Below are 15,956 nucleotides of genomic sequence, written 5' to 3'. Positions count from 1 at the left end.
GAAATACACACAGACACAAAAATGTAGGCTTCCCCCCAACAATCCAATTTGTGGTAAAATCAAGTTAATCAAATTTCAGCTTAAGAATACTTCATTCGTTTATTTTCTCGGTGGTGCAGAAATTCATTAAACACTTGAGAAGAACTTTATTTATTTATTTATTTATTTATTTGACAGAGAGAAATCACAAGTAGATGGAGAGGCAGGCAGAGAGAGAGGGAGGAGGAAGCAGGCTCCCCGCTGAGCAGAGAGCCCGATGAGGGACTCGATCCCAGGACCCCGAGATCATGACCGGAGCCGAAGGCAGCGGCTTAACCCACTGAGCCACCCAGGCGCCCCGAGAAGAACTTTTAATATTAACCTTTTAGTTTCCTAGAACTCATTCTAATATACAATTTTTTCCTAAGCTTGAAACAAATCACAGTAAATAAAAATACAAAACAAACAAACAAACAAAATAAAACCCAACAACCACTGGAAATGACCAAGGATTTTCTCTGGTTAACAGAATTTAAATAATAGCTTTTGACTGAGGGAACAGTGAAGTAAAACTACCAAAAAGATTTTTAAACTTACAGTAATAATAGACAAAGTGTAAAGCTTTCACATTTTCTTCAACTCTGAATGAACACTAAGAATAATTATTTTTAATTTACCAGCAAGATTACTATTTCACTTTTTAGACAAGTTTACCTTAAGGTTCCCCTCTCCTACACACAATACTTACAAAAATGAAGAAATGGAGAAGGCTCCAATCAAGCCTGTTTTATTCAACTTAACAAACAAAAAGTCACCACCATCAACAACAACAACAAAAAACCCTGGGTCTATAAAGGTTGAAATTGGGCAAGAAAATAATTAGTGAGACTTTACACCTTTCAACCATATCCCTCCAAGGGATGACCAGATATTTTTAAAAGAGGGGTGAGCCGACTAAAGACAGTTTAAAATACACCCCTAAGTCATGGCAGAACACGCTTCAGACTCTGGCAGGTAAGGTGTGGGTTTAAGAGCACTTACTTCATAAAAGACTGAAGAGTCGAAGGAGAAATGAGGTTTGGTACCCGCGTTACTTCTCCACAGATGCCTCCTTCCAAGTTAATCACATTCTATCTCTAAACAGCTTTTAAAAGAATATTTTAAATATTGGAGGATATTTAAATCGCAGCTTTAGAAAATGAGCTTAGGACATGAAGGTCATCTGTTGGTACAAGTCACACAAAGTCCATTTATATAAGATGAACCAAAATGAAAAGAAAGGTAGGGAGAGGGGAAGCTTCACGAGCCTTGAATTCCTCTACCTGTTAAAATAACTGCCGAAGAAATTCAGGTTGAGAGAGGATTGCATAGATTGTATTCTAAAATAAAATCCTTAAAAAAAAAAAAAACACTTAAAAGGGTAAATTTTATGTAGACTGTTTTAAAGTGGCATTATAAGTCCATATATTCATTCAAATTTTATCCAAGTGAAACTTACGTATTTATATAAATTTTTTTTCTCAAACTAGACAAAAATTTTCTAAAATTGGAGACAGGACAAAGAAATGCAAAATCAAAAGAAATGGATACATAGCATGGGTTCTAAGTAAAGAACCCTCTGGAGCAGCCCACGGCAAATATGGGCTGTCTGGCTGGGCAGCTAAGGGAAGGGACAGTACACATTCGCCTTTACTGAAGCAGGGCCTTTAGACCAAAATAAAATAGCAAGAAGAGCAGCAACTAAAAATCTTAACTGAAAACCAATGAAACTGAAGTTGAAGTCCTAGGGATTCTTCAGTCCCTCCATAACCACACACTGCAAGGACCGTTCACCACACTGATACTTCCGGCTTACAGAAGGTGACATCAAGCAAGGCTAAGAACACAAAAGTCACTGAGAAATTTTTATCACTGGTCCAAATCCGAAGCCACATTTGTTCTCTAGCTCTCCTTTTCCATAACATACTGCTAACAGTGTTTATTAGGATGGTCATTTAAGTCTGACAACTGGAAGTAAAGAACAGAATAAGAAAAAAACAATTCTAAGCAAACAGAACAGCAAAATATTCAACAGATGGAAACATGAAATTAAACACAGAATTAGTATAACTTACATGTTTTAAAAGTATATACTTCATTTATAAATATCTCCTATTGAAAATCTATTAAAAATCATAAATATTCAAGTGAACATTTGAATTTTCTCTTTAAGAGTTCAGAATTCCTTCCTCAAGTCTTTGAAGATTAGTCTCCTTCTGCTGAATGTCCAAGACCAACAGGCTTCACACAGTCAGATTATGTTTCTAATTAGACATAGAAAAGCCTTGTTGCAGTAAGACTTTGAAATTCTGTAACTCTCTTATACTTGTAGATAGCCTATAGAGGAAAAAAAGAATGTATCAGTATAGTTCATATGTGTACATATTTCGAATAAGATACTATTCTATGAGCCATAATTTGAAAGCAAAATTGAAAATAAAAGAATATATACAACACTGAACCAATGAAACTTCCATTTTTAAATGCATGTGCTATAATTACTTACTAAAGACTGACAAAACACCCAGCTGCAGTTCTTCACTCTTGGGTTAGAAGGGGCAGAGGGAGCCAGGTACTTGTTATCAGTAGATTCTAGATTAATGATGGCAACAGTGATATGAATAACTCATTACAATAAAGAATCTCTAATCATTTACAAGTGGTCTTATAAGTTCGTTCTGCACATTCCTCTCCAAATGTCCACTCCTTCCTTGTTGTCCCCCAAACACCCTACACATAACCCTTGAATACTATGGGTTTGAACTGTGTGGGGCACTTACAAAGATTTTTTTCTATAAAGATAGTACTATAAATGTATTTTCTCTCTCTTTTTTAAAGATTTTATGTATTCATTTAACAGACAGAGATCACAAGTAGGCAGAGAGAGAGGAGGAAGCAGGCTATGTGCTGAGCAGAGAGCCGGATGTGGGGCTTGATTGATCCCAGGACCCTGGGATCATGACCCGAGCCAAAGGCAGAGGCTTAACCCACTGAGCCACCCAGGTGCCCAAAATGTATTTTCTCTTGTGGTTTTCTTAACACTTCCTTTTCCCCAGCTTACTTTATTTTAGGAATATAGCATATAATACATACAACATATGAAATATGTGCTAAATGACGGTATTATCAGTAAGGCTTTTCCGATCAACAGTAGGCCAATTATCATTAAGTTCTCAGGGAATCAAAGTTGCATGGAGTTTTGACCAAATGGAGGGTAATGTTAGCTCCACAGGGGTAACGACTGTTTATCTACTGCTGAATACCTGTGCCCTACATCCACCACTGTTTACAGTGTTAATAATAAGTAATTATTGAACAAGTAAATGAATGCTGCCATGCTTTTGGGCCCCGGCCCAGAAATAAAACTCTGAAATGGGAATAAAAAAAAAAAAAAAAAAACAATTCTATAAGCTCAGCTTAATGATAACATAGAATTCAGGGTTGATAATGATAAAAATCTAATGTTTTTCTTTCTAGGACATAAGATGACGTAGTACACAGTGTTAAGCTTCTTTCTTTAGTCTAAGTACTTAATAAATAAGAACTTCTCTTATACCAAGAGATTAGTATGTCAGGCAATGTCCTGAACATATCACACACATATTCTCAATCATTATAAAAAAATTCTAGGCATATGTCAAGGGGGGACAAGATGGCGGGGGAGTAGGAGAAGGCGCCTTTTCAGCTGGTACCCCAAAGTGAGCTGACTACCTACCAAAGAACTCCGATCACCCATGAAATCAGCCTGAGATCAGAATTATACACATCTGGATCTCTGCAGGGGCAGAAGATGCCAATGGGCAGGTAAAGCGATGTGGGAATGGCGGACTGATATCAGAAGATAAACAAAAGGGGGAGGAAGCCATCAGAGGCGACCAGTTGGAAAGTAATACCCCAATACGGGCGAGAGTGCCCTGCATCTAGGGACCAGCATTAACTTGGAGACTGGTTGAAAGCACTCCAAAGGAGCAAAGGATGGGGGGGAATTGTGGGAATTGGGGTGGCTAGGGACAGGGGCTTAAGTCCCCGGTCCCAGGACAGTCTCTCCATCGCTGAGGCAGAGAGAGTGTGGCGGAGAAACCAGCTCTTGGTCACTAAGCCTCCAGCGCGCCCGAGAATGCGTGGGTTCTAGCTCCTGTGAGGGGATGGGAGCCACGCCGGTTGCCAGAACGCAGGAGCCCTACCACAAAGCTTGAGATACATGCGCATGTCCCTCATTCTCCCCTGAGTTACAAAGGCCCAGCCAGCGCTCTTTGACCCGCACCATTGTTTCAAAGCCTAAGACACGCGCCCCAAACTCTCCCCTGACAGAGGTGCACAAAAGCCCAGCCTGGTGCTTATGGACCTGTGCCTCGTTCTCAGTGCCTGAGATGCATGTGCAATCCATAGCTGCCTCTGAAAGAGGTGCGCGCAAGCCTGGCACTCTTAGACCCAGCAATACCAGGCACTCCCATCCCTGGCCAGTGGCAAAATCTCAGTGTGCAATCGCTGCTTGGAACCTCTCTGGTGGTCGGGAGCTCCAAGACAGTCACCACTGCCTTGGCGTTGGGTACAAGCAAAAGATCCTGTGCCCCCAGGGTCTGCAACTTGGAACCTGCTCTGCCAGCGGCCAAGGGGGAACTTATTTAGGCTCTGCACCCAGACTGAGGCTTCTCTCTGAGAGGGAGATCAGGGTGCAGTTTGTTTTCTTCTAAAACTACAAAAACCATCAAAGGTGGTCAAGGTGAGAGGAAAAAAAAAGTGAACAAGCATAAAAACTGCCAAAGAACAAAAGCCTGAAAAAAAACAGTTTCCTCATAGCCCACCACTTTGAGGGGCGCGGGAGGAGTTAACTCAGGAAACATCATTGACTGACAACCCACGTGGCAGGCCCCTCCCCCAGAAAACAAACCAAAAAAGAAAAAAAAAAGAGAGAAAAAAAGGACTACAAGAGAACAACCACTACTTCATAGGAAAACTTGTATTGTTCACTCGTTCCTATTATTCCAGGTTTTATTTTTTTTACACATAGGTATTTTTTAAACCTATTTACCATCACAACAAGCTGTACAGTACATCAAATTCCATAATACCTTTCTAACCTGAACTTTTTGATACATACACCTATGTTTTTCTTTTGCATTTCTATTTTTTGAATTCCTTTTTTAAAAATTTTAGTTTAGTCTAGCTTATTCCTTTTTATTTTTATCCTCTAATATTCATATAGAGTTAAACTTCAAAGTAATCCCCTTTCCCCAATCAATACTACCCCTAGAGGTAAACCAATTTTTAATCCCCTTTATCTTAGGAAAGTTGAGTCCTTTAACAAAGATATCAAGATACATACAGGAAGAATCAAAACAACCTTCCTCACACACACTGAGAATTTATAAGAACTCTCCCATCTTCTTCGACCAGTGTTTCTGTGTTTTTTGGGTTTGTCCTGATAGCATTTAAATTTTACACTTGGGGTTCTTATTGATGAGGTTCTTTTTTTATTTGCATATATATAATTTTTTCTCTTGTCATATACTTTTATCAGTCTTTTTATCTCTTTTTGTTTGTCTACTTCATAAATCTTACCTTGGGGCCCATCTGGGCTGAACCTTCTTTTTCATCTTCCCTTTCTTTCCTGTCTCTCCTCTCTCTCTCTCTTTTTTCTTTTTTTTTTTTTTTTTTTTCTTTTGTCTCTCATTTGGGTGGGGAATCCTGATTGCTCAGAAGTGTTCCAGGGTGTATCCTGAGTGCACCACAGTTGCTACATCTGTTCAGTCATCTCCCACCAAAATAACTAGGAGGAGGAATGCACATCAGAAGAAAAATACAGAGGATGGACCTTCTGCAACAGAGTTAACGGCTATCAACATAGACAGTATGTCGGAAAGAGAATTCAGGCTAACAATTATCCAGGCAATAGCTAGGTTGGAGAAAGCCATGGATGACCAAATGGAATTGATTAGGGCCAAACTGAAACTGACAAGACAGGATGTTCACAATGTTAGGGCGGAGCTTAAAGCTACCAGGGAGGATATTCACAATGCTCTCAATGAGTTCCAATCTAATCTAAACTCTCTCAAAGCTAGGGTAACTGAGACAGAAGATAGAATTAGTGATCTGGAGAGTACAAACATAGAGAGAAAGGATCAGGAGGAAGCCTGGAACAAACAGCTTAGAAACCACGAAAACAGAATCAGAGAAATAAATGATGCCATGAAGCGTTCCAACGTTAGAATTATTGGAATCCCTGAAGGGGAGGAGAAAGAAAAAAGTCTAGAAGATATAGTGGAACAAGTCCTTCATGAAAATTTTCCCAATCTCGCGTTCATGTACTAGAGGCTGAACGGTCTCCACCCAAGATTATACATTCCAAAAAAAATCACGACACCTGATAGTCAAATTGAGGAATTATAATTGTAGGTATAATCTCTTGAAAGCCGCCAGGGCAAAGAGGCTCCTTACTTACAGAGGGAAGCCCATCAGAATAACATCAGACCTATCCACAGAGACCTGGCAAGCCAGAAAAGGTTGGCAAGATATATTCAGGGCACTAAATGAGAAGAACATGCAGCCAAGAATACTTTATCCAGCAAGACTGACATTCAAAATGGATGGAGAGATAAAGAGTTTCCAATACCAGCAAGGCTGAAAAGACTATGCAACCACCAAGCCGATACTGCAGGAAATATTAAGGGGGGTTCTATAAAAGAGGAAAAATCCTAAGAATAGCATTGAACAGAAATACAGAGGCAGTCTACAGAAAGAAAGACTTCAAAAGTAACTCGAGGTCAATAAAAATGTGTCTATCAATAATCACTCTCAATGTGAATGGCCTAAATGCGCCCATAAAATGGCATAGGGTTGCAGATTGGACAAAACGACAGGACCCATCCATAATGTTTTCTACAAGAGACCCATTTTGAACCTAAAGATACACGCAGACTGAAAGTGAAGGGATGGAGAAGCATCTTTCATGCCAGTGGGCCTCAAAAGAAGCCTGGGGTAGCGATTTTCATATCAGATAAATTAGACTTTAAACTGAAGACTGTAGTCAGAGATACAGAAGGACACTACATAACCCTTAAAGGGACTAGCCACCAAGATGATCTAACAATTGTAAATATCTATGCGCCCAATATGGGAGCAGCCAATTACTTAAGAAAACTGTTAATCAACATAAAGAGTCATATTGATATGAATACACTAATCGTAGGAGATCTTAACACGCCTCTCTCAGAAACAGATCATCGAAGCAGAAAATCAGTAAAGAAACAAGAGCATTGAATGACACATTGGACCAGATGGACCTCATAGATATATACAGAACATTCTACCCTAAAACAACAGAATACTCATTCTTCTCAAGTGCACACTTGAACATTCTCCAGAATAGACCACATACTGGGTCACAAATCAGGACTCGACCGATACCAAAAGACTGACATTATTCTCTGCATATTCTCAGATCACAATGCTTTGAAACTGGAGCTCAATCACAAGGAAAAGTTCAGAAGGAACTCAAACACCTGGAAGCTAAAGACCACCTTGCTTAAGAATGCTTGGAGCAACCAGGAGATCAAAGAAAAACTGAAACAATTCATGGAAACCAATGAGAATGAAGACACTTCTGTCCAAAACCTATGGGATACAGCAAAGGCAGTCCGAAGGGGCTAATATATAGCCATACAAGCCTCTCTCAAAAAAATTGAAAGATCCAGAACACAGCAGCTGTCTCTACACCTTAAAGAACTGGAGAATCAACAACAAATCAAGCCAACTCCACACACAGGAAGGGAAATCATCAAGATTAGAGCTGAGCTCAATGAGATAGAAACCAGAGATACAGTAGAACGTTCAATGAAAGTAGAAGCTGGTTTTTTGAAAGAATCAATAAGATCGATAAACCATTGGCCACACTAATCCAAAAGAAAAGAGAGAAAGCCCAAATTCATAAAAATATGAATGAAAAGGGAGAGATCACAATGAACACCAAGGAAGTAGAAACAATCATCAGAAGTTATTATCAACAGTCATATGCCAATAAGCTTAGCAACCTAGATGAAATGGATGCATTCATGGAAAACTATAAACTACCAAAATTGAACCAGGAAGAAATCAACCACCTGAATAGACCGATATCTAATAATGAGATTGAAGCAGTGATCAAAAACCTCCCAAAAAACAAGAGCCCAGGACCTGAGGGATTCCCTGTGGAATTCTACCAAACATTCAAAGAAGAAATAACACCTATTCTCCTGAAGCCTTTTCAAAGATTGAAGCAGAAGGAAAACTTCCAGACTCTTTCTCTGAAGCCAGCATTACCATTACCCTGATCCCCAAACCAGGCAAAGACCCTACCAAAAAGGAGAATTTTAGACCAATATCACTGATGAATATGGATGCTAAGATTCTCAACAAGATTCTAGTCAACAGGATCCAACAGCACATTAAAAAGATTATCCACCATGATCAGGTGGAACTCACCCCTGGGCTACAAGGATGGTTCAACATTCGCAAACCAATCAATGTGATACAACAAATTAATATGAGAAGAGAGAAGAACCACATGGTCCTCTCAATTGATGCAGAAAAAGCATTTTACAAAATCCAGCATCCGTTCCTGATTAAAACGCTTCAAAGTCTAGGGATAGAGGGAACATTCCTGAACCTCATCAAATCTATCTATGAAAGACCCACAGCAAATAACATCCTCAATGGGAAAAGCTTGCAGCCTTCCCGTTGAGATCAGGAACAACACAAGGATGCCACTTTCACCACTCTTGTTCAACATAGTATTAGAAGTCCTAGCAACAGCAATCAGACAACAAAGAGAAATAAAAGGTATCCAAATTGGCAATGAAGAAGTCAAACTCTCAATTTAATCTTACTTGAATTTAAAATGTGTAAATTGTTGAAAATATTTTTCACTTAAAATTCATTTAAATACTCTACATTTAATTCAATTCCTCCTGTTTTACCTTATTTACAGGCCTCATGAGTGAGTGAATGAAATTCTTCAGGAGGTACTAATTACGATGGACACCCTACATCTAGCTTATGTTTGAAATCCCAACCTACACAGCCAGTTGTAAATACATGGCAACCACAGGAGAAATACACAATGGGGAAGGAACAATTTATTTTTCACTTCACTGCCCCTTTTTAGCTCACAAATGCTTGTTAAGAAAACATAAGAAATGTGGCGCCTGGGTGGCTCAGTGGGATAAAGCCTCTGCTTTCGGCTCAGGTCATGGTCTTAGGGTCCTGGGATGGAGCCCCACATCGGGCTCTCTGCTCAGCAGGGAGCCTGCTCCCTCCTCTCTCTCTGCCTGCCTCTCTGCCTACTTGTGATCTCTGCCTGTCAGATAAATAAATAAAATCTTAAAAAAAAAATAGAAGAAAGAAAGAAAGAATCTCTTGGCTCCCCAGCCTTTAAAAAAAACAAAAACAAAAATAATTCTTCCTTGACTTTTTATTTCCCAGGGCAGCACAGTTTTCTCTTATTTTTCTCAGATTCTTTTCCTTCTGTCTATATTCCTCAGTTAGTTGGTACCATATATATCTCTGCAGGCAAATTCATATTGTTTGAAACCATGTTTGGCATAAACCAAAAGTAAACTATAGGTCTATGCAGGGGAAAATGGGGTTAAGAATGAACAGAGGGAAAATGCCTCCTCAGCTTAAAACATAAAGAGCAGTGTGTGCACACTGGGTGGCTCAGTGTGTTAAGCTTCCAAGCCCTGGTTTCAGCTCAGGTCATGATGATCTCAGGGTCATGGAATCGAGCCCTGAGATGGGCTGGATGGAATCTGCTTAAGATTCTCTCTCTCCCTCCTCATCTGCCCCTACCCCCCTGCTCCTGTGTGCATCTGCTCTGTCTCTCAAATAGATAAAATCTTCAAAAAAAAAAAAAAAAAGCAATGAGGTTTCATCTCCTCTTCTTTCATTTCTTTCATCACCATCTCAACCAAGCTTTCCTTTCCTGACCTGTTATTGTATTTGACCAAGCTATAACCAGCTGAATATGAAGATATCTTCCCCACAAAATTGAGAAGGTTATTAGAAACACTGCCAATCTCACACTAAATTTTTCCCGTGACCTGCTGAGACCCTGGCTTTTGAGTGCGGATACAGTAGATAACTCTTTCTCTTTGTCGACCAAATAAAGCAAAACAAACTGCTTTAGCAGAAAAGATGATCTTTGAAGTTTGCTGAAACCAGCAAAACCCAGCAAGTCCTCACTGTGAAAACCATTCTTACCTTCCAAAAGCATTTAAAAGAGCAACTATTTCCTGTCTAGTGAGTTGGAAGCCTTTAGATGGGCTGTTTTCTGGAGACTTTTGGATTTCTTTTTCAGAGAATAGTATCTTCAGGGCAGTTCCTAAACCCTGAGTCTAAAGAAAATAGACATAACAATTAATCTAATAATTACTATAAAGGCTGAAAGTAATACGCAGCCGCTGTGATGAGAGTCACGAAATTCGCGTGAACTGAACTTCTCACCAAAATGTTAAACTGCGGGACGCCTGGGTGGCTCAGTTGGTTGAGCAGCTGCCTTTGGCTCAGGTCATGATCCTAGGGTCCTGGGATCGAGTCCCACATCGGGCTCCTTGCTCAGCAAGGGAGCCTGCTTCTCACTCTGCCTCTGCCTGACTCTTTGTCTGCCTGTGCTCTCTCGCGCTCTCTCTCCCTCTATCTCTGGCAAATAAATAAATAAAAATCTTTAAAAAAAATGTTAAACTGCATAATACAGTTTCCACTTCCTCATACTTATGCATGATAAATTTATCTTAACTGTTAAGGAACCTGAAGAGTTCAACATTTGTTGAACATAAATTACTAAAATGCCTTTTCTTACCCTAGAAAATATCACATTAGAATTACAATATTTAATATGTAACCTTGAAAGCATTCTTGACAGCTCCTAGCAATTCAAAACTTAGAAATTAGTGATAACTACACTTAAAAATTTACCAATTATTAGAACTAGAGATGTATTAAAATAATTAAAATAATTCTGTCTCCTGATTTTTCTGACTTATCATCTTTGTGAGAAAGTAAGACAAAATATCAAACAATCCTTTTTACACTGAATACATATAGAGAGAAAGGGGCCTTCTTGGCACAACTTTCTTTGTGACTAGATGGTCTTCTTTTGATCACTAAAATAAATTCAGTGATGGAAGCCTGATAATTAAGCCTTTTTATATTTTATTTTTATATGGGTCTACAAAATACTAATATTCTATTTATAACCAACAACTTCAGAAATGAATCTCAAGACTGTACCAATAGAAACAGATACAATAAAGCCAGAATCATTAGCATAGAATAGGGAAAACATTCTTACACATACAATACAGATTTAAGGGACACCTGGGTGGCTCAGTTGGTTGAGCAGCTGCCTTCAGCTTGGGTCATGATCCCAGCGTCCTGGGATCAAGTCCCGCTTTGGGCTCCTTGCCCTGCGGGGAGCCTGCCTCTCCCTCTGACTCTGCCTGCCACTCTGCCTGTGCTCACTCTCTCTCTGACAAATAAAAATATAAAATCTTAAAAAAAAACAATACAGATTTAATATATTCAGCTTTTACATCAATAAAGCAGAAATGCCATACTTCAGATCTTGTTTCAACGAACAGTGAGGGTATTATAATAAAAACTTGCAAGTTCCCAGCAGGAATATTTAAGATTAATAATAGTTTTAAAACAGAAAACAAAACACAAACCTGCAATTTTCCCCATAATCTGCATTTGTCGCATCCAACACAGTCCATTATATGGGAGATATTCTTGAAATGTAAGCGGAATTCCTCCTAACATGCAGGAAATATTTTTATTCTCATTAGAGCTTTATAAATTAAACTGCACTTGTATGATTTACAAGAAATAAAAGCTCTGAAGATTAATGAATGACTTGTGTTTTTCCACAGTCAAGAAGAAAAATGATTGGATTTGCATGGCATAACATGGCACTAAAACAACCAGCCATGGAAATTTGTAACATTTATCCCACATGCTGATTCAACAAACTTTTTATTGAGATGCGACTCTGTGCAAAGCACCAACAAAGGCATGATGGGAAAAACAAAAATAAGTGATATGTGGTTTTTACTTTTAAGGAACTTTACTGCTGCCCCCATTTGATATCTGCATACAGCCAGTGGTAAACATATCTGTACTATGTTTGGCTTATTTTTCCTTTCTTTTTTAAATTTTTTATTTCTTTTCAGCATAACAGTATTCATTGTTTTTGCACCACACCCAGTGCTCCTTGCAATCCGTGCCCTCTCTAATACCCACCACCTGGTTCCCCCAACCTCTCACTCCCCTTGACTTATTTTTCATGTATTGCTCATGTGAGTCCAAATTGGAAAGTCAGTCTTAGACCAATGATCAGTTTTCATCTTTTTCCTTAGGACCACACACTGTTTGAAATGGGGGCTGCATCAGCACCGGTGATCCCAGGGCTCTATGATGGGTGTGTTCTCTCTGTCCCCTGCATTTGCCAGTAGGCCTCTCCAGGGATGTTTGCTGACTGGATCCTTGCTTCCTGTTGGGGGGATGGGGGGTACTATTCTTCTGCCTGTGAGCAACTGGGCATGGTTTCTAGGACTCTAAGGCCAGTCTCATCTGAAGCTAACAGTAGCTAAGAGTTTCCTCATCTTTTCCATGTGATAAACATAAAAAATAAATTTCATCTTATTGTACCGAGGTAAACATTTTATTCCAAAAAGCTAGAAGGAAAGCAGCCCAAAACTCTGGCCACCAGAAGCCCTGCCCGGCTGCTTTCTGATGAAAGGTTCCGAAGAAACAGGACCCTGGCTAAAAGACAATATACAGAACACCGAAGTCCTTTGCTCCTCATTCTCATGTAATTCATGTTTTTGGGAGGAAATGGAAAAAAAGGACTTAAGTCCTCCTTTATACACCTTTGAAAAATAGAAAACACAATTTCCAGCAATTCATAGATGACAGCTAGTTCTTTTCTCATTCCTATCTTCCTTCTCCACAAAGAGAACCAGAATTACTTATATAAATACTTAAAAAATAGGAAGCATTACAAAAATAAATTAATGTTATAGTCAATACCACAATAGCAATATACCCTAAATAATCATAAAACAAAACCACTTTCCAAAACCAAAATACAGTTGTGACTAAGTTACTTCACTTCAAAGAAGCACCAAGAGACTCTTACCAATGGAGGATCACTCAGTGCTCATTTATCAGTGAGCATCTAAAACATCTCATGGCCAGATGTGTTTGAGAATTCCAAATTTTAGAAATATAGCACATGCATTATTTATGAAACACCCCACCAGAGTGTGTAGCAACACCTAGCAATCATATACATTAATGGTTCTTTGGCAAAACACAACATTCAAACAAAGCAGAATTTTTTTAAAAAGCACTATAAATAGCCTTATGTCAGTACAGGTCAGGTTTTGCCAACAAATTAATTGGCACCAAACATAAGAAAAATGTTTCAAGTTTTGAGTTTTCTGGATTTCAGAACTACATATATAAGACCTTGGAGCTGCAAACAGAAGACTATTTGCCATTCAATTTCAAATACTTTTATGAAAATTTTAAGGCTATAATGTATTCCTTGATATGCTGTAAGCAAATGAAAACAAAGAGCTCCCAACATGAAGTTTGAAAATGTTCCTAAAATACATTCTCCTTTGATATCACAGGGTAACAGGTAATTTTTGCCTTTTATGTTATAGTCTATAAAGACAAAAGCATAATAGTTCCAGAAACTTAAACATCCCATAAAATATTTCATAAAATAAACTTCAGGAAAATACAGTATTTATTGCCTTCAAAGTGGTGAACAGTCATGATTTTTAAAATCAAAACAATATGCACTGTGATTTTAAAGTAAGAAAACTTTCTCTCAAAATAACACCCTTTAAAAAAACCTTTACAACGTTGCCATATTCACTGGTCAGTTAACAACAGAAGCTTCACTAAGAGGTGGCCAAACCTTCTTAGAAAGGCGAAAGGAATTGCAAAGTCTGGAGAAGGGGCTTTCTGTGCCATTTATAGTAAAACCCAGTCAGACCAACTTCAACAAGGTGCTGGGTTGGGCAAGAAGTGTTTGGATGTAAGGGATTAAAACACAGCCGGTCAAGTGCTCTCCCCTCCCCAACCCCATCCTCCAATCAAGAACTTTTTACCTTTAATGACTTGGGCCCCTTTTTGTCACCTGCAAACATGGATTTCTTGTCAAAGTGCATGGGAAAGGACGTGATGAAATGACAACACTAGAAGTTACAGATGAAAAATGCATGTACTATGTAGTAGAGCTCTGGCATAATTTTTTATCCCCACAAATATTTACAATTTGTAATTTACTTGTGGGTAAAGTTTAATAACACAGGAAGGTGGCACACAGTTCACATGTAAACTACTCAATAAAAGAGTAAAGCAACATAAGATGGCTTTGTAATTTACAAGACTGTAATGTTTTAAAGAAATTACATGATAAAAATCATCAAAAATTGAACTTAAGAGCAATTTATGTGAAAAATGTGCAACACTCTGTTAAAAAGATGTTTTAAGTTTTAATGCATAATTTGAACACTTTTTTAAAAAGGTTTTATTTATTTGAGAGAGAAAGAGAGCAAGTACACCCGAATGGGGGAGGGGCAGAGGGAGAGGGAGAGGCAGACTCTCCTGCCAAGAAGGGAGCCCGATGCCAGACTCAATCCCCAGGACCCAAGGACCCAGCATCAGGACCTGAGCCGAAGGCAGATGCCTAACCAACTGAGCCACCCAGGCATCTCTCAACTGTGGAGAGCCATCCAGCAGATGCAAGGAGTCACGTAGATGGATGTGCCCGTGGATTGAGGAAATGAGGATGATTGGTTGAGGAAAATGTGGGCGCGCTCGTGATCGGCGCGTGAACAGCACTAGAAGCCAAGAGATAAACGCATGATCACCGCTAGAGAACAAAAGAATCCTGCTTGGTTACATAAGAGCGCACGAGGGCACTGCATGCACAGCATTCTGATTGGGCAGGAAGGGGGGCGTACACACGTGAATATATACTGCTGTAAGTGCTTGGTGCGGCGCGGCTGCCATTAGCATTAGTACATTAGCATTAGTAATAAAAGAAGTTTGCCACTCACCTCCTCTGCGGGTCGTTCTTGCGGGCCGAGAGCGACACTCAACACTTCTTTTATTTATTTATTTATTTATTTATTTATTTTTAGATTATTAATATTTTTTAAATTTTTTTATTTAACTGATTTATTTATTTTCAGAGAAACAGTGTTCATTATTTTTTCCACCACACCCAGTGCTCCATGCAATCCGTGCCCTCTATAATACCCACCCCCTGGTACCCCAACCTCCCCCACCCCCGCCACTTCAAACCTCTCAGACACTTCTTAATCCAACTTTGGTTCATGCTCATTTTAACAACCAGTGAACTGAAATTCTATAGAGAGCATTTTTTAAGAAGAGGTATATTCTACAAGGTAAAGCTAATGTTCTCTTAGGTATCAAGAGATATATATCAAGGTATATTCTATAAGGTAAAGCTAATGTTCTCTTAGGTATCTTTCATGTGGATAGCACCATCTGAATTTAAACAGCAACTGAGGGTTTTGGAGGGGAGGGTGGTGGTGATTGGGTTAGCCTGATGGTGCATATTACGGAGGGCATGTATTGCATGGAGCACTGGGTGTGGTGCATAAACAATGAATCTTGGAACACTGAAAGAAAAAGTTAAATTTTTAAAAATTGGTTTTTAAAAAAAACCCATTAAAATCACATTAAGATTTGGGGCACCTGGATGGCACAGTCAGTTAAGAATCCTGCCTTGGTTTTGGCTCAGGTCATGATCTAAGGGTTGTGGGATTGAGTCCCGAGTTGGGCTCTGCAATTTGCCTAGAGTCTGCTTAAGACTCTCTCTCTTTCTCTTTCCCTCTCATTTGCTGAAGTCCCTTCCC

At 39.1% G+C, this 15,956-nt stretch overlaps 1 protein-coding gene across 1 annotated transcript in view; it reads right to left on the bottom strand.

Annotated features, from left to right (window-relative positions):
- Window positions 1–750: 750 nt before the first annotated feature.
- Window positions 751–15,956, bottom strand: part of LOC123393938 (ERO1-like protein beta) — a 64,865-nt gene continuing 49,659 nt past the window's right edge. The window contains exons 8-10 of the mRNA XM_045087303.1: window positions 11,721–11,807; window positions 10,255–10,388; window positions 751–2,355 (exon numbers count right to left, since the gene is read on the bottom strand). Coding sequence (XP_044943238.1) covers window positions 2,283–2,355; window positions 10,255–10,388; window positions 11,721–11,807 — 294 coding nt within the window. The 3' untranslated portion in view covers window positions 751–2,282. The remainder of the gene's footprint in view (window positions 2,356–10,254; window positions 10,389–11,720; window positions 11,808–15,956) is intronic.

Source organism: Mustela putorius, unplaced genomic scaffold (assembly GCF_011764305.1).
Source record: "Mustela putorius furo isolate JIRA1106 unplaced genomic scaffold, ASM1176430v1.1 tig00001093_pilon_pilon_pilon, whole genome shotgun sequence".
NCBI classification, from domain to species: domain Eukaryota; kingdom Metazoa; phylum Chordata; class Mammalia; order Carnivora; family Mustelidae; genus Mustela; species Mustela putorius.
The sequence above is the reverse complement of the archived record's forward strand: the minus strand, read 5'-3'. Positions and strand labels throughout refer to the sequence as shown.